The following is a 15,129-nucleotide window of genomic DNA, read 5'->3' as shown; positions in this document are numbered from 1 at the left end:
AACAGGGACTTGCATTTCAGTATTGTTTCTGTGTTGCTTTATAAGTAAGTGACTGAGCCACTCCAGGCCTTTTCCTTCTTCTGAGAAACAATAAAAAATAAAGAGGGATTTTGGCACAGGAAAGGGTGGTCATGAGGATGACAATAAACATTAAAAGGCTTCGGTACAAACTAGATACTGAGCGACTCTTGCTTTGTCCTGTTACCATTTCCTTCCCCTTCTGGTTGCAAATCCTCCAAGGCTGATTTACTTTGCTGGAAATGAAGTAATTCACACATTTTTGGACCACGTGGCAGGTATACAAGGCAGCAGAGGAATGGATGGATGACTGGATAACTCCTTTTGAGTCCATGATAAACCAACCCATCTAATAACTCAAGGATTCATCAAGACTGGAAATCCTTTCTCACTTTCTCAAATTCTATTTGCAAAAGTCAGAAACATCTCACTTTGTATTATCAGTGTTCATGGGACAGAGCCTACACTGCCCCATCTCTAATGTTCTTTAATGTTGGCAGGGGACGAAACCAGAAAGAAAAATTACTAGAGAACTCTTACTCCCCCTGCTGGCCATATTACAATATAGCAATGATGAAATGAAGGGAATGATCAAATGTCAAAACCGAAAGGAAACTCAAAAAAGAATAATTATTCCAGCAAACTGGCTACCCGCAAACCAACTCTGGCCTGCAGATGACTTGTTTTTGGCTTACACAATATTTAAAACAAAAAAATTTAAGTTTAATTAGTTGCCAATATTTCACTGACTTCTATGCTCATTTTCTCAGAAAACCAGAAGTTAGTTGTCATTGGGTATGCCATCCCACATGTGTCCTGCTCCCTTTGGACCTAACACCCCACTTGGCCGCAGTTCCCACTCAGTCTGCTCTACTTACTTTGTCGTCCACCCAGCCCTCGCTGCTTTTGAAAATTTGCAACCCCAAACTATTACCAAGGAAGCCCAAACTTGCTTGAAAACAACCACCTAAATTAGTAGCAAAGCAAATAAAATTGTGCTTCCTAAATCCTGATCAACAGATTTTTATTCATCTCATTCATTTAACCAATGTTTTAGTGCCTGCTATGGCCAGGCACATAGATCCGAAGAAATGGTATATACAAGATAAAATTGTCCTTTGCATTCGGAGTTTTAGTTAGTGGGAAAAGCAGGCAAGATAATTACAAGAAATATGATAAAAATGATGAAAGAATATGGGGACTATAATAGTGAGGCTGGAGCAGAGTTCCTGTTCTCACTTCGTCACCTCCTTTAAGTTAATCATCATAACACAATTATCTGATTTCCTAAATAATGTCCGCAAACCCTAGGCTCCACATTTATTCGATCTTCATTGGACACAACTGCTGAACAATGGAGAAACAGCAGTAAACATGCACTTATTAGGTGAATTTTCCCAGGCACGCCATCATCCTTCTGCCTGGCCAACTGCAATCAGTGTGAGAGACTGAGACCCACAAGATGGTTAAAGGTGAGCAGTGGTCGCTGGGTCAACATCTCTGCAAAAACAGGACTCAGGGACTTCCCTGGCAGTCTGGTGATTAAGACTCCACCTTCCAAAGCAGAGGACTGGGTTCGATCCCTGCTCAGGGGCTACGAAGCCTGGTGCGCTGCAGCTAGAGAAAGCCCACATGCCACAACGAAGACCCAGCGCAGCCAAAAATACATTTTAATTTTAAATTTTTATTTAATTTTTTTTAAGTATTTTAAAGAAACAAGAACCAGAAATGAGCTTGAGTAACGGGGATGCAGGATTAAAACTAAAATAAGAGAAAAGGTCTGTCAACAACACCCATGACACCGTAAGTGGACAGCACTACAAAAGACTACCTCTGTCTAGTAAACATTACTCAACTGGGTCCTTTGAAACCCGGGAGAAATGACTAATTCCAGATCCAAGGCAGAAAAAATACAAGGTGAGCCTAAAACACCTTATGAGGCCAGAAGGCGAGGAAACATTCAGACACTAATGTGGTAATGTCGAAAAATTCCAGTCTTGATCCATGAATCCATATGGTGACAGAGCCAGAGAAAGAAGCTGGAGGGAGCACAGGGAGAAAGGCAGAAAACCTTTATAGAAGAATATGATGCCAGGGAAAGAATGCAGAAGGAATGATGGAATTGAAAAACCACCCTCTTGCGACCCTCAGTGTAGTAACTGATTCTGACAACAATCATGAATGGACCCTAAAGCTAGTGAGCAAAATATTACTGATACTGCCACAGTACCAACCCCACAGATGACAAAAGGAGAAATGTGCTAGGAATCTCTTTATCTTATCTTAGTGTCATAGCTGATACTGGACAACATGACATTATGAGTGCGCCCCTTAATTGTAGGAGTCGATTCTTGCAAATGAGCACCGAGTCTAATCAAGCCACTAGCCCCAACTTGTACTTAACAGAAATTCATGCTACAATTAGCATGAAGAAACAATCAGAGGGAGAATGAAGGTTATTCTAGCCTGAACTCTTCAAAAAAAAAAAAGATATGTCATTAAAAAACAGACTGTTCTGAGATAGAGACAAGTGAAGTCGCTCAGTCGTGTCCAACTCTTCTTGACCCCATGGACTGTAGCCTACCAGTCCTTCGTCCATGGGATTCTCCAGGCAAGAATACTGGAGTGGGTTGCCATTTCCTTCTCCAGGGGATCTTCCTCACCCAGGGGTTGAACCCAGGTCTCCCGCATTGTAGGCAGACGCTTTACCATCTGAGCCACCATAACTAAACACGATGAGTGAGTCCTGACTAGCACCTAGACAGGGGTTATGGGGAGATGGATATAAAAGGCACTCTTGAAACGTTTGGGAAATTTTGAATATGGACTAGAAATTAGATGTAACACCTAATTTTGCCAGGTGTTATCCGGTTTTGTGATTGATTGAATAATGTTATTCTTAGAAAGCGATACTTGCTTGCCTAAGTATTTAGGGGTAAAGGGCTACTTCAAAACCTCTTCTCTGGTCTTCAGTGCTCTGGCCACACAACTGTTCGCTACAATAGTCAGTTCACGGTGTCTGCTTTCCATGAACCTAAACAATAAAATCCAGACCTTTGGGAAAAGGCCTGCATTCCCAAGCCTCTGGTTCTGTCCTCTAGCTTCTGCTCCGTTTACACTGAACTTGGACTTCAAAGGCCACTTTCCTGTTGTGCCCATATTAAGTCTTATTCCCGCTTAGCACCTTTGTATTTGCTGGTCTCTCTGCCAGAAACTTTTCCCTCACATGGCTGATAGCATTCTTCTTGCCACAATTCAAATGTCATCTTCTCACTGAGGCATTCCCTGACACACACCCTCTAGTCACTTAACCAGGTTACTCTATTTTCTTCATTCTGCTTAGCCTAACTAAACTTACTTTAAATCTCTCTCTCCCACAAAAGGAAAGATCTGTAAGAGCAAAAGAATCTTCTGCTTTGTCCACTGACATATCCCTAGCATAGAATGCTGGGAAATGGTAGACGCTTCACAGATTATTACTGAATGACTCATGACATACCTGCCATGTGACAGGCACTGCTATGTGCTAGGTACTGGCTTAATGTTTTACATGTGTTGCTCAAAGAATTTTTAAATCTCTTTAGGAATATTTTATAATCCTTAGTTCAGTTCAGTCGCTCAGTCGTGTCCGACTCTTTGTGATCCCATGGACAGCAGCACACCAGGCCTCCCTGTCCATCACCAACTCCAGGAGTTTACCCAAACTCATGTCTATTGAGTCAGTGATGCCATCTAACCATCTCATCTTCTGTCGTCCCTTTCTCCTCCCACCTTCAATCTTTCCCAGCATCATGGTCTTTTCAAATGAGTCAGCTCTTTGCATTAGGTGGTCAAAATATTGGAGTTTAGCTTCAACATCAGTCCTTCCAATTAACACCCAGGACTGATTTCCTTTAGGATGGACTGGTTGGATCTCCTAGGAGTCCAAGGGACTCTCAAGAGTCTTCTCCAACAGTTCAGTTCAGTTCAGTCACTCAGTCATGTCCGACTCTTTGCGACCCCATGAATCACAGCACGCTAGGCCTCCCTGTCCATCACCAACTCCTGGAGTTCACTCAAACTCATGTCCATCGAATCGGTGATGCCATCCAGCCATCTCATTCTCTGTCGTCCCTGTCTCCTCCCGCCCCCAATCCCTCCCAGCATCAGTCTTTTCCAGTGAGTCAACTCTTCGCATGAGGTGGCCAAAGTATTGCAGTTTCAGTTTTAGCATCAGTCCTTCCAATGAACACCCAGGATTGATCTCCTCTAGAATGGACTGGTTGGATCTCCTTGCAGTCCAAGAGTCTTCTCCAACACCACAGTTCAAAAGCATCAATTCTTTGGCACTCAGCTTTCTTTATAGTCCAACTCTTACATCCATACATGAATCCATTTAAATAGCTGAATATTTCCTAACTCTCAAGAAGCCAATTTACCTGCAAGTGAATTGCAAAATCTGGATTTTACCTACACGCAGGATCAGGATGTTCATGTAATTTTTAACAATTCATGGCCATAAGAATGACTAAATTGAAAGAAAAACTATATACAGTGTGTGAGGATGTAAAGTAACTAGAACTCATACACTGTTGTTGGGTGTAAATTAACTGCTTTGAAATACTGTTGGCAGTATCTAATAATGGAAAACATCTGTACACCCTGTGACCCAGGAAATTCCACACCTACATATATGCTCAAAGGAAATGCATACATACGTGTTCGCCAAAGACGCAAACAAAACTGTTTGTAGCAGCACTAGTCCTAACAGTCAAAAAGTAAAAACAACACAAATATCTATCAACAAAACAGATAAATGATTATATATGCACACAGATGAATCCTACATAGTAATGGGGATAAATGACTCATAACTACATAAACATGGATGAATCTTAGAAATAAAATGTTGAATGAAAGGAAGCCAGACACCAAACATGTAACAAACAAAGTGTGGATACCTCATATATGTCAAGTAAAGTTTGCTGAGATTGAGAGGATGTATTCTCACTGGTGTGTGCTGGTGGGGCACTCAACAAACTTTCCTACCGATGTTTCTCCAAACCTAAACTTTTAAGTATAAGATGGTATTTGAAGGCAACCTAAACTGGCTTACTACAACCACATCCCTTTGAAGTCTCATGCTTTATGTCTTAAAAACACATGTGAGTTCCATATTCTTCACTCATGCACACTGAGCAGAAACATTTACCTCAAAAAATATTCAAGGAAAATGGGCCCTGGTTATCTTGTGTTTTGGGCTTCCCTGGTGGCTCAGATGGTAAAAAAAAAAAAAAAAAATCTGCCTGCAATGCAGGAGATCCGAGTTCGATCCCTGAGTCAGGAAAATTCCCTGGAGAAGGGAATGGCTACCCGCTCATATTCTTGCCTGGAGAATTCTATGGATAGAGGAGCCTGGTGGGCTACAGTCCATGGGGTTGCAAACAGTCAGACACGACTGAGTGACTAACACACTATCCTGTGGTTACAGTACTCTGGTACACTACCTCAGAATTTAAACAAACTGCCAGACAGTAGTAGTTTGGTAGTTTGGTTACGGTTAGGGGTTAGGCAGCCTGTTCACATCTCAGATTCACCACTCATTAGCACTTGGGCTTTGGGCAACTTACCTAGATATTTGGAACCTATTTCTTCATTAACATAATAAAGATAATTGTATATCTGTCTCACAGGTTGGGTAACTCAATCTTCCTAACCTCTTCCTTCCCTACTCTGGAAGTAGTACTGGGGTGGAAAAAAAGTCAACAAGCTGTTTGCTGCAATATATATATTTTAATTCAAAGTGAATCGACAGTAATACACCATAAATTCTTATTTTGACACTCACCAAAATAGTCACCTGGAAAACCCGCTTTTTGTGACAAAGTACAGAAGGCTTGGTCACATTTAAATCACTGAGAACTAGAGAGAAATACTATCGCAAACCGTAATAGACATTACATCCATAAAAATTTTCCCAGTCCTTATTGTAATATTGCACAGTGCAATTGCTACATGGCAAACTAGTGTAGCATAGAAGTAAAAGCAAAAACAAACAAACCAAAGAAAGAAAGCCACAAGTCTAAAATTGTTAAACAGTTAATAGCTCAAACTTAGTAATCAAACCTATATCATTGGGTTCTTTAAAACAAATCTTCCTACACCTTGCAGTGTATGATTTAACTTTTACTCAACACAAACCAACTTTAGAATTAGTAGAGATTTTTTAAATGAAAAAGTTTTGCTACTACAGTAACATACTTAAACACTCTGAAAGAAAAAGAAACAAAATACCAGGATATTTGATTAAAAAACAATTTGTAAATTAAAATAGTATGCAAATATGCAACTTGGAATTCATGCAGTGTTTTATTTAAGAAAGCATTAACACAAAAGAAAACTGGTTAAAAAAAAAAGGTTTTAAAGAGGGTATAAATCCAGATTCTTTTGTCAATATGCTAAATTTAGATTTTAGCAGGATCTTGGAATTTTTTTTTTTCCTTTTTAAAAAGCCCATGATTAGAATCAGCTAAGAGCAGTGTACTTAACTCGGGTACACCTTTATCAAAAAGGACTGTTATACTATGAAAACACTGAATTTTATCATTTACTGTCAATTTAACAAGACATCACAGTCTTGGAACTGAAATACAGAAAATATGACATTTCAGGGTAGTAAACACGGCCCTGAACAAAAAGAAAATTGTGCCAGTTTCGTACCTGGTACAAACATCAATCTTTTGCCCTTGGTGTTTCTTAAACATGAGCTGCCAGCACTGATTCTTCTCCAACAAGCGAGCAGATACCAGTCAACTGCTGGACCAGATAAATAAAATTAGAAGGCTGTGGAGGGCAGCAAGTTTACTTAAATAGTGACTCCATAAATTTGCCATCTGTAAATAATCTTTTAAATTAATCTTAGGCTATTCCTTTTTATGTGTAATATATATATATTTCTATTTATATAAAATGCATAGAATTGATTACTAAAAACACTGAAACTTGTGGGGAAAATTAAGTCCTTCATTTTCAGTGTGACTAAAAATGTACTGCTGGTTTTTATTTTATGATCTAATACTGTAATTTTTAAAATTAATATCAGGCACATTTATTTCATCGATGATTATTAAATAAAACACTGCTTGTATTAATGGAGTAAAGAAAAGTTTATCTATTATTAGCTTATTGTCAACGCTGTACTAGATCTGTACTAGTGGTATGCAGTTCATTTATCAAAGAAATGCTGTAAATCCAAAACATTTAGAGAGTTTTACACTCAAATGCTTTGTACTGTTTCTTCCAGTAAATGGTGTAAGATTATATTCCAGATTTTTAAGGAAAAAAAGTTAAGTCAAGCCTGCAAGATACAGCTTTCTCAAGTGTCTACAATGCCAGTATGAAAATAAAAAATTAAGTTACATTGATACATCCAAGTTTTTTTATATGCAGTGATGAGCACAAACATTAATAGAGATAAAATACTGATGCAAATAACACACCCCCAAAATAACATACGCAATTATTTTCCATCATTTACAATACAGTAGTTACAATGACACTCCAAACAGAAAAGCCAAGTAAAAAATCAAAACCCCAACTTCTATTTCATGTAATTAGACTTATACAGAAATTAGAAGGCTAAATAACAACTAGTTAATCACCTAATTTCACAGCTATCTGAAGTGGCAATCGTTATATAGCAGCTTATCTATGATACATTCAAGATAAATGATACAATTTATTACTTGCCCATAAGCTAAAACACAGCCTGTTTAATACCTTCCTTTAAATTCCACCTCTACACTACAATATACTTGAGGTCTATGCAAAAAGTAGCTACCTTTTATATAGGAAATGGATGATTAAGTCTTTGGTGCTGTAAAAGCAACTTCATTTAAACATAACCACCACCACCACCAAAAAAAAGTAAAGAATAAAGAGGGAAAAACCCAAGACATACTTCCTAGGAAAAAAAAGCATGTAATTTCTGTCCCTGACGGAATGTATTAAATAAGCAAACACCACCAACAAGCAAAACAAGTACTACAATGTAAAAATACTAAAAAAAAAAAAACCCTCTCACATGCATAAATGAAAAATTGCACACAAAGAACTCACATCTTTTCAAGCTTCAATAGTAAATATTCTGCTACTATTTATTAAATACTGCATGGTTTGCCCAAGCTTGGATGAAACCACATCATGAATCAATGAGCATTTTGCATTTTCTTTCATTACCTACTCAAAGTCATGCCTACTGCATCTCTAAACATTTTATTAAATCCAATTATACAGCAAACACTCCCAAAATAAACTTAGATTGTATTGCAGTTTCACTTAACAGTATATAAAATGCTGTGTTGTGACAGATATCAACTATTCATTAGATACTGAATCAATTTTTCTTAAGCACTACTACCTGCTTGCTTTTCTTGAAGCTAGATCATTCTGAAAAAGTCAGACAGCAGAATTCAGCTATTGCAAACATGCTGCCCTCTTAGTAAGGAAAAATAGCTACAACCTGAAATCATACCACACAAAACCAAAAATGAACATTACTCTATCAAAGGAAACTAAAGAGTAAGTCTGAATTTTTAAGTGCTGCAGTCCTCAACATTTATATATAGTAATAACATTAACAACCTCAAATATTTAAGGCACTATGTGTGGGAACGGTTTACAATGCAGCTGAGATTATTAGAACAACATTTAAGAGCAAAGTCTAGGCAACATTTTGCCCATGCAAAGACACATGCAAATGTAAAGAACAATAGCTCAATTTCTTAGGTAAGTGACCCAACATTTATACACTAAGACACAGATAATACAATTCACTTGTATGCTGTAATTCTGACGTATGTGCATCTGTTGCTCTAAGTCTGTACACAGAATGGCTTCCCAAATATGGACGTGTCTTGCACTAGTTAGAAGGCAATTTTATAAAAAATAGCGGGAGCAAAAACTGGACTTCTGCTCCCATAAGTCACCTGTCTAGAGTTACAACATAAGAAGATAACATGACCAAAGACAAGTTATACCAAATGTGCAAAACACATTAAAAGTGAGTTTCTTTTTTAAAGCTCAAAGTTGTTTAAATTGCACCCAAGTCTACATGATTCAAAAATAATTTTCTTGTGCCATGGCTAATATTTATTAAATACCATGTTTTATTTTTAATCAAATGTTTATATCATTGAGCTTCCTCAATATACTCATGAGTTTTCACATATATGGATACTGGCTGAGTTTGGTTGGACTCAATGGAAATCCAGTATACGCAGGTGATGCTGCAATGTAAGAATGTGGGGGGAAGATTGGTTTGTACTGAGTCTGATGAATGGTTGGGGATGGTAACAGACGGGGGTTTATGCCCACTGGGACTTGGTGAACTATGCCACTGGGATGGGAGATGTTGTAAGTCGGATGCTGTAACATAGGTCTTGAGTTACATGGAGAGGCTAAGAGGTGGGCCACTGGTGCAGCACTACTGAGGGTGGCTGATGAAGGGTATGGAAGCAGAGTAGGCTGTCCTCCGAGGTGCGTACTTGCAGCCAGATGGGCGTGTACAGCTGTGTGATTAGGACTTCCATGAGAAAGAGTGAAAGGATTACTGGTAACGTTAGTAGGGATATAAGCTTGCTGCCTTCGATGTCCAAAGTTTCCGTTCCACTCCTGATGCCCAGACCCAAAGTGCTGAACCTATTCAAAAACAAAACAAAAGACTAGTCACATATTTTATAAGTCACAAAGAAGAAAAAAAGGGAAATTAAAAGATACAGTGACCAAAAACCCACAGGCGATCTCTCGGATCTTCGCTTACATTAAGGACAGAGAAGAATTCTCTCAGGCTCTCTTTAAGAAAACCTAAGAACCTAATCTTTCTAAAGAATTCAAGTTCCATGGATAATCTGATAATTATCCTATTACTAAGCCAATCACTTTTCAGTCACTTGGAATAATGAATATATGGAAGTGTTTATTAAGATTTTATACAGTTTGAGAATCTTTTTCTCCCAATTAAAAAACTTCTGAATTTGAATCCCAAAGACTCATAAATTCACAAACATACCTGACTAAAATTCAAATGCTGCTGCTGGAATGCTGATGTCAATTTTTGCTGACGATTACCAACTGTGGAAGGCTGGTTTAATCTTCCAGGGGCAGATCGTCCTTTTATTAATGGCTGGCATATAGAATCTGGCAACAACAAAATATTAGAGAGTAGGTTCTTTTTCCTTCTTATATAAAAATTATGAAAGGTCTTTAGATATTTTATACAACAATGATTTGAGAACCTTAAAATTAAATAAAAAGTAAATATCTCCTAGTTTCCAAGCACTGGATAATATTAGAAAGTATTTCTTTTGTACAACAGATTTGGGAGTGACAAGTCAGAAATTCAGAGATGACGACTTTTGGTTCTGATGTTCCCAAATTAAGACCTTTTAAGGGACAATCAGGGAAATAGAGGGGACTCAGTTTACCTGTGTTTGCCATATGCTCATCGGCATTTAATCCATTTTCTAGTCCCATTGGTGGCACCACAACAGTACAAACAGCTGGTTTGGTTTCTGTGTCAGTAGAAGTTACCAATTCTGCATTTTGATGAGTGTCCTCCACAAAACTGCTCTCTGCAAATGGACTGTCATGTCCCGAAGAGTCTGATGTTGGAGAGCCATCCACAGTATCACAACCACTTTCTTGTTCTTCATCTGACATACTAAAAGAAAATATTTGTACCAACAATGTTTTTCAACCTTAAATCTAAAGTTAAATAATTTCCAAACTCCACCAAATTGGTAAGATCTTATTAAACTATTTCATACCTAATTATAACTTCTTCTTTACCCCAAACACATTTTTCACAGATTCCCTAGACTCTCACATTAATTCTCTATTTGGACTGCTAACACTAATTCTGTCTCTTTAGGAACACCCTCTTGGCATTTAATTTTCCCTCCTGTCTCTTTTCACTTGATTCTCAGTAGCAGTTCATAAAACTCCATATTATAAATTACAGAAGATTTCATCAAAATACTACAAAAGTACTGTTCTGGACAACTGAAATGAAATGTACAAACACATAAGCAGGCAACTTGGATATTTGAGATCAAATTCTAATAAATTAGAATTATTAATAATATTGAAATATTAGAATAATCACTAATAACTTAGTGATAATTTGGGTTTTTTTTAACTAACCAGTTATTTGAAAGGCCTTTCCTACCTCTCTGAAAGCCTAACCACCCAGAGCCCAAATTTCTCTTCTCGTCCTGATTCTTGGGCCCTGGCCCACTCTCTCACCTTGGGATTTTTATTGCATTTATTCTGTTTTAACCATTCATTTCATACTTAAAATTTGAAGCATATTTTTAATATGTATATTTTACTTATATATATTTTTATATCATATGTGTGTGTGATACACGCGTGCATACACACACACACTTCTCATGGGGCTTCCCAGGTGGCTCAGTGGTAAAGAACACGAACACACACACACACACACACACACACACACACACACACTTTTCATGGGGCTTCCCAGGTGTCTCAGTGGTAAAGAATCAGCCTGCCAAAGCAGGAGATGCGGGTTCAATCCCTGGGTCAGGTATATCCCCTGGAGAAGAAAATGGAAACCCACTCCAGTATTCTTGCCTGGGAAATGCCAAGGACAGAGAAGCCTGGTGGGCTATATAGTCCATGGGAGTCACAAAAAGAGTTGGACACGACTTAGCAACTAAACAACAACAAATGCATAGTATCAACTTGCAAATCACATTATAAACAATTTATAAGAAGATGATATGTTAATACTATTTTATATTTTCCACAGAGATTTGGCTATAAGTATTAAAAACCATATTTCCTAAGGAAAAAAAAAATTAGGACTGAAAAAATTTTCCACTATAAAAAGAATGTTGAGCGGAAATCAAACGTATTTCACTGAAATTTTTATAGCTCATCTCTTAATGAGATAGTACATCATGCAGGTTAGGAGTCATTCACTACTTCAGTGGCAATGCATATCCCTGGCCGAAAGGAAATACAGATAAAACCAGGCAAATCAATCACTAAGAGAGAAAAAAATCACAGTAAATACTCTGACAGTGGGTCATTACTTTATATAATGTAAAACATTCCTTTTTGTATTGCTAACGTATATGTTCTTATTCTAAATTTAAGTTACAATGGTAGTTTGTGGAGCTAGAGCTGAGGATGTAACTTTTTTACCCTTTCAAACACAAATGATTTTTTAAAAACCATTTATTAGAACCTCAATTTTTCATTTAGATCTGTTCTGTAATAATAAAGAAAATTCCTACTTAAAACATGAGTTTATAAAAAGGTGATCTAGTTCAAAACTTATGAACAAGAGAGAGTCACTGTGGTAAACTGGCAGGTACTTACTAATTTAAACAACAACAAAAGAAAACATAGGCTTTTTAGTAGACTTAATGTTTATAATACACTGCTGCTAAAATTCCTTTACCTGTTCGGTCTCTTGCAAGGGGATGGGCTGGACTGCCCCGAGGAGCTGGTGCTCAGAGTACTATCTGGACTACTTAATGAACACATCCGATCAATGTTCAAAGTGCTCTGGCAAGCTTCACAGTCCAGATTACCTTTACATCTAGTGAGGAGGGAAGAGGAGAAAGACCTACGTGGATAAAAATCCGAAGCTCGTAAATACAGGAAAAATAGTAATCATGCTAAATGGGCTTCCCTGGTAGTTCAGCTGGTAAAGAATCCACCTGCAATGCAGGAGACCCCAGTTTGACTCCTGGGTCGGGAAGATCCCCTGGAGAAGAGAATGGCTACCCACTCCAGTATTCTGGCCTGGAGAATTTCATGGACTGTATAGTTCATGGGGTCGCAAAGAGTCGGACACGACTAAGCGACTTTCGTTTTCAATCGTGCTAAATACTATTCAGGAAGTTTACTCCAAAGGACATGAACAGACAATAATAAATCACAAAGGATTTTTCCACCACAGCAGAGGATACCATCATCATTATTTAAGAACGTCGCAAAAACGCAGGAATCTGTTTTCAGCACTTACTCTCGGAGTGAATGCCTCTGTGAGGACGTCTCTTCCTCATCGGTGTCACTGCTGATGGTGATCACGCTCACTGCAGGACTCGGGGAGTCAGCAATGATGATGGTTTGCCGCTGTTTATCTGAAACTGATGAATCAGAGTCCTGCCTGACAGACGTGTCAGAACAATTTCTTGCCTCTCCTTCTGAGTTACGATTGTCCTGTGTTTCTATACAACTTACTTCCTCGACATCTTTCCCAGTTACTGTCTTTGGGGAAATAAATGCTGATTGTGGGATATTGGTATTCTGCAATGAATTACTCCTGCAATCAAAGGAATAATGTGTCATTTCTATAATCAAATATATACATGACATTTTTCTAAGATACCGTGTTATAAGTAACAATACGAACCTTCACTTGTTCAAGATTATGTATATGACACACTGACACACAGATCATGAGTTTGTGATATAAAATCTCTAGAAACGAGTGTAGACTGCATTTACTTATATTCTAATGGCCTTTTTTTTTTTTGGTAAATGTGATATCTGAGTGTCTACAATTGTCTAACATTATAGGTAGATAATAAATCAAAAGGGCAATAAAGACAATCTTACCAACTGAAAGCATTTATTTCCTCTCTTCCTGGCTCCCATTCCATTAGTTTTACCAAAATACCTCTGAGAAATTGAGAAGGGAGCTTGGCTTAGTATTTGTAGCAAATCTATCAAAGATGTCATTTTGAATACAACAGGGTGACCCTTTGGTGTGCATGCAAAATTTATTTTAATGATTCATTTTCAAAATGCAGAGGAAAAGTTAAAATATCAATACCAACCTGTTCTGGCACAGTTTATTTTTCTTGGTAGTGGCTGGCTGAGGCCAAACAACATGTGCAATGCCCACACTAATTGGCTGAGGGGCCGATAAAGTGATCTGATTAGTTAGAAGAGGTTGTGGCATCACTGAGCTATAATGATTGCTGTGTGAAATCATTTTCCTGCGAAGAAAATTTAGAAAAAATGAATCCCTACGTTACCGTATGTATTTTGCAAACGATTTACAAAGAAGTATTATTGTTTTTAACTTACCCCCAGTCTCCAAGCCTCTGTGACCCAGCCACACCCTCAGAAGCTAATGCAGTAGTAGCAGGAGCCAGGGGTGTTACCTGCTGCCAGGCAGGGATCAACATCTGCTGCGTCCTACCAGACCATGTCTGCTGCAGCAAAAACAACAAAACCAAAAGCAAAACTAGTATGTTACAAGTAACTCAAAGTAACTATCACCTAATAATTACAAAAGTTAAACTCAATAATCTGCAAGGACAGAATTCCTGTCTAGGTCATTTTCATTATTTACAACAGCACAAGCCTATGTATTTTAACCAATGGATTAAGGCCTCTACTTGATTTTGAGAAGGACAGTACATACACAAAAATAATGAATTATTATCACCAACCTGAGAAAGAACTCCTGGTCGGATCTGTAGTGGCTGCACGGCTGGGGCCTGAGTTACAAGGGGAACTGTATTATCTACCCTTATTGAATAACTAGTGGGTTTACCATGTGTCGCAGGAATACCTATGAAATAGAAAAGAATAGTTTTCAAATAAAAGAAAAACTTCTCTCTGAGTTAACTTACAAAACTCTTATAAATTTATGAATTGCTAAAATTCTTATTAGGATTATAAAAAATCCCCTGTATAATACTCTATCTACCTTGTGGTACATCATTCCAAAAATTGTTATAAAGCTACTCTATTTTACAATACATAAAGTTGAATCATTTATTGTTTTTTAAATTTCTCATTCCTTTTAAAGTTTGCTATTATACTTTATTTTCCTTTTTTAAAAGTTCTGCCATTGCTAAGACACAAAAAGATGAGCCTGACTCAAAATCCTTATCCTCTAGCAGGTAAATGTTCATCTTTTTGTACAAACTTCAAGCTGTGCTTGGTATTCTCTTCTTTAAAACTGTAATAGGATCTCACACCTGAGTCACCAAAGGGGGACTGTATCACAGCTTCGATGGCCATGACAGTTTACAGGAGTCAATAAAATTCAGGATGGCACACTCATTTCAATCTCCT

General features: G+C 37.8%; 1 protein-coding gene across 6 annotated transcripts in view; it reads right to left on the bottom strand.

Moving 5' to 3' along the window:
* Positions 1-5,770: 5,770 nt before the first annotated feature.
* HIPK3 (homeodomain interacting protein kinase 3) overlaps positions 5,771-15,129 on the bottom strand; it is a 90,128-nt gene continuing 80,769 nt past the window's right edge. For 2 of the 6 annotated variants that reach the window (XM_055423795.2, XM_055423796.2), the window contains exons 9-17: positions 14,499-14,620; positions 14,131-14,258; positions 13,878-14,039; positions 13,657-13,719; positions 13,061-13,360; positions 12,491-12,631; positions 10,482-10,717; positions 10,067-10,194; positions 5,771-9,696 (exon numbers count right to left, since the gene is read on the bottom strand). In XM_055423795.2, the coding sequence (XP_055279770.2) occupies positions 9,220-9,696; positions 10,067-10,194; positions 10,482-10,717; positions 12,491-12,631; positions 13,061-13,360; positions 13,657-13,719; positions 13,878-14,039; positions 14,131-14,258; positions 14,499-14,620 (1,757 nt within the window). In that variant the 3' untranslated portion in view covers positions 5,771-9,219. The remainder of the gene's footprint in view (positions 9,697-10,066; positions 10,195-10,481; positions 10,718-12,490; positions 12,632-13,060; positions 13,361-13,656; positions 13,720-13,877; positions 14,040-14,130; positions 14,259-14,498; positions 14,621-15,129) is intronic. The other 4 variants (XM_055423797.2, XM_055423800.2, XM_055423798.2 and 1 more) reach the window with 4 other exon arrangements.

This window comes from Moschus berezovskii, chromosome 14, assembly GCF_049115385.1.
Source record: "Moschus berezovskii isolate FMDL1 chromosome 14, NW_MosBer_1.0, whole genome shotgun sequence".
Classification (NCBI taxonomy): Eukaryota; Metazoa; Chordata; class Mammalia; order Artiodactyla; family Moschidae; genus Moschus; species Moschus berezovskii.
Note: the sequence above shows the minus strand (reverse complement) of the source record. Positions and strands in the feature narration are given on the sequence as shown.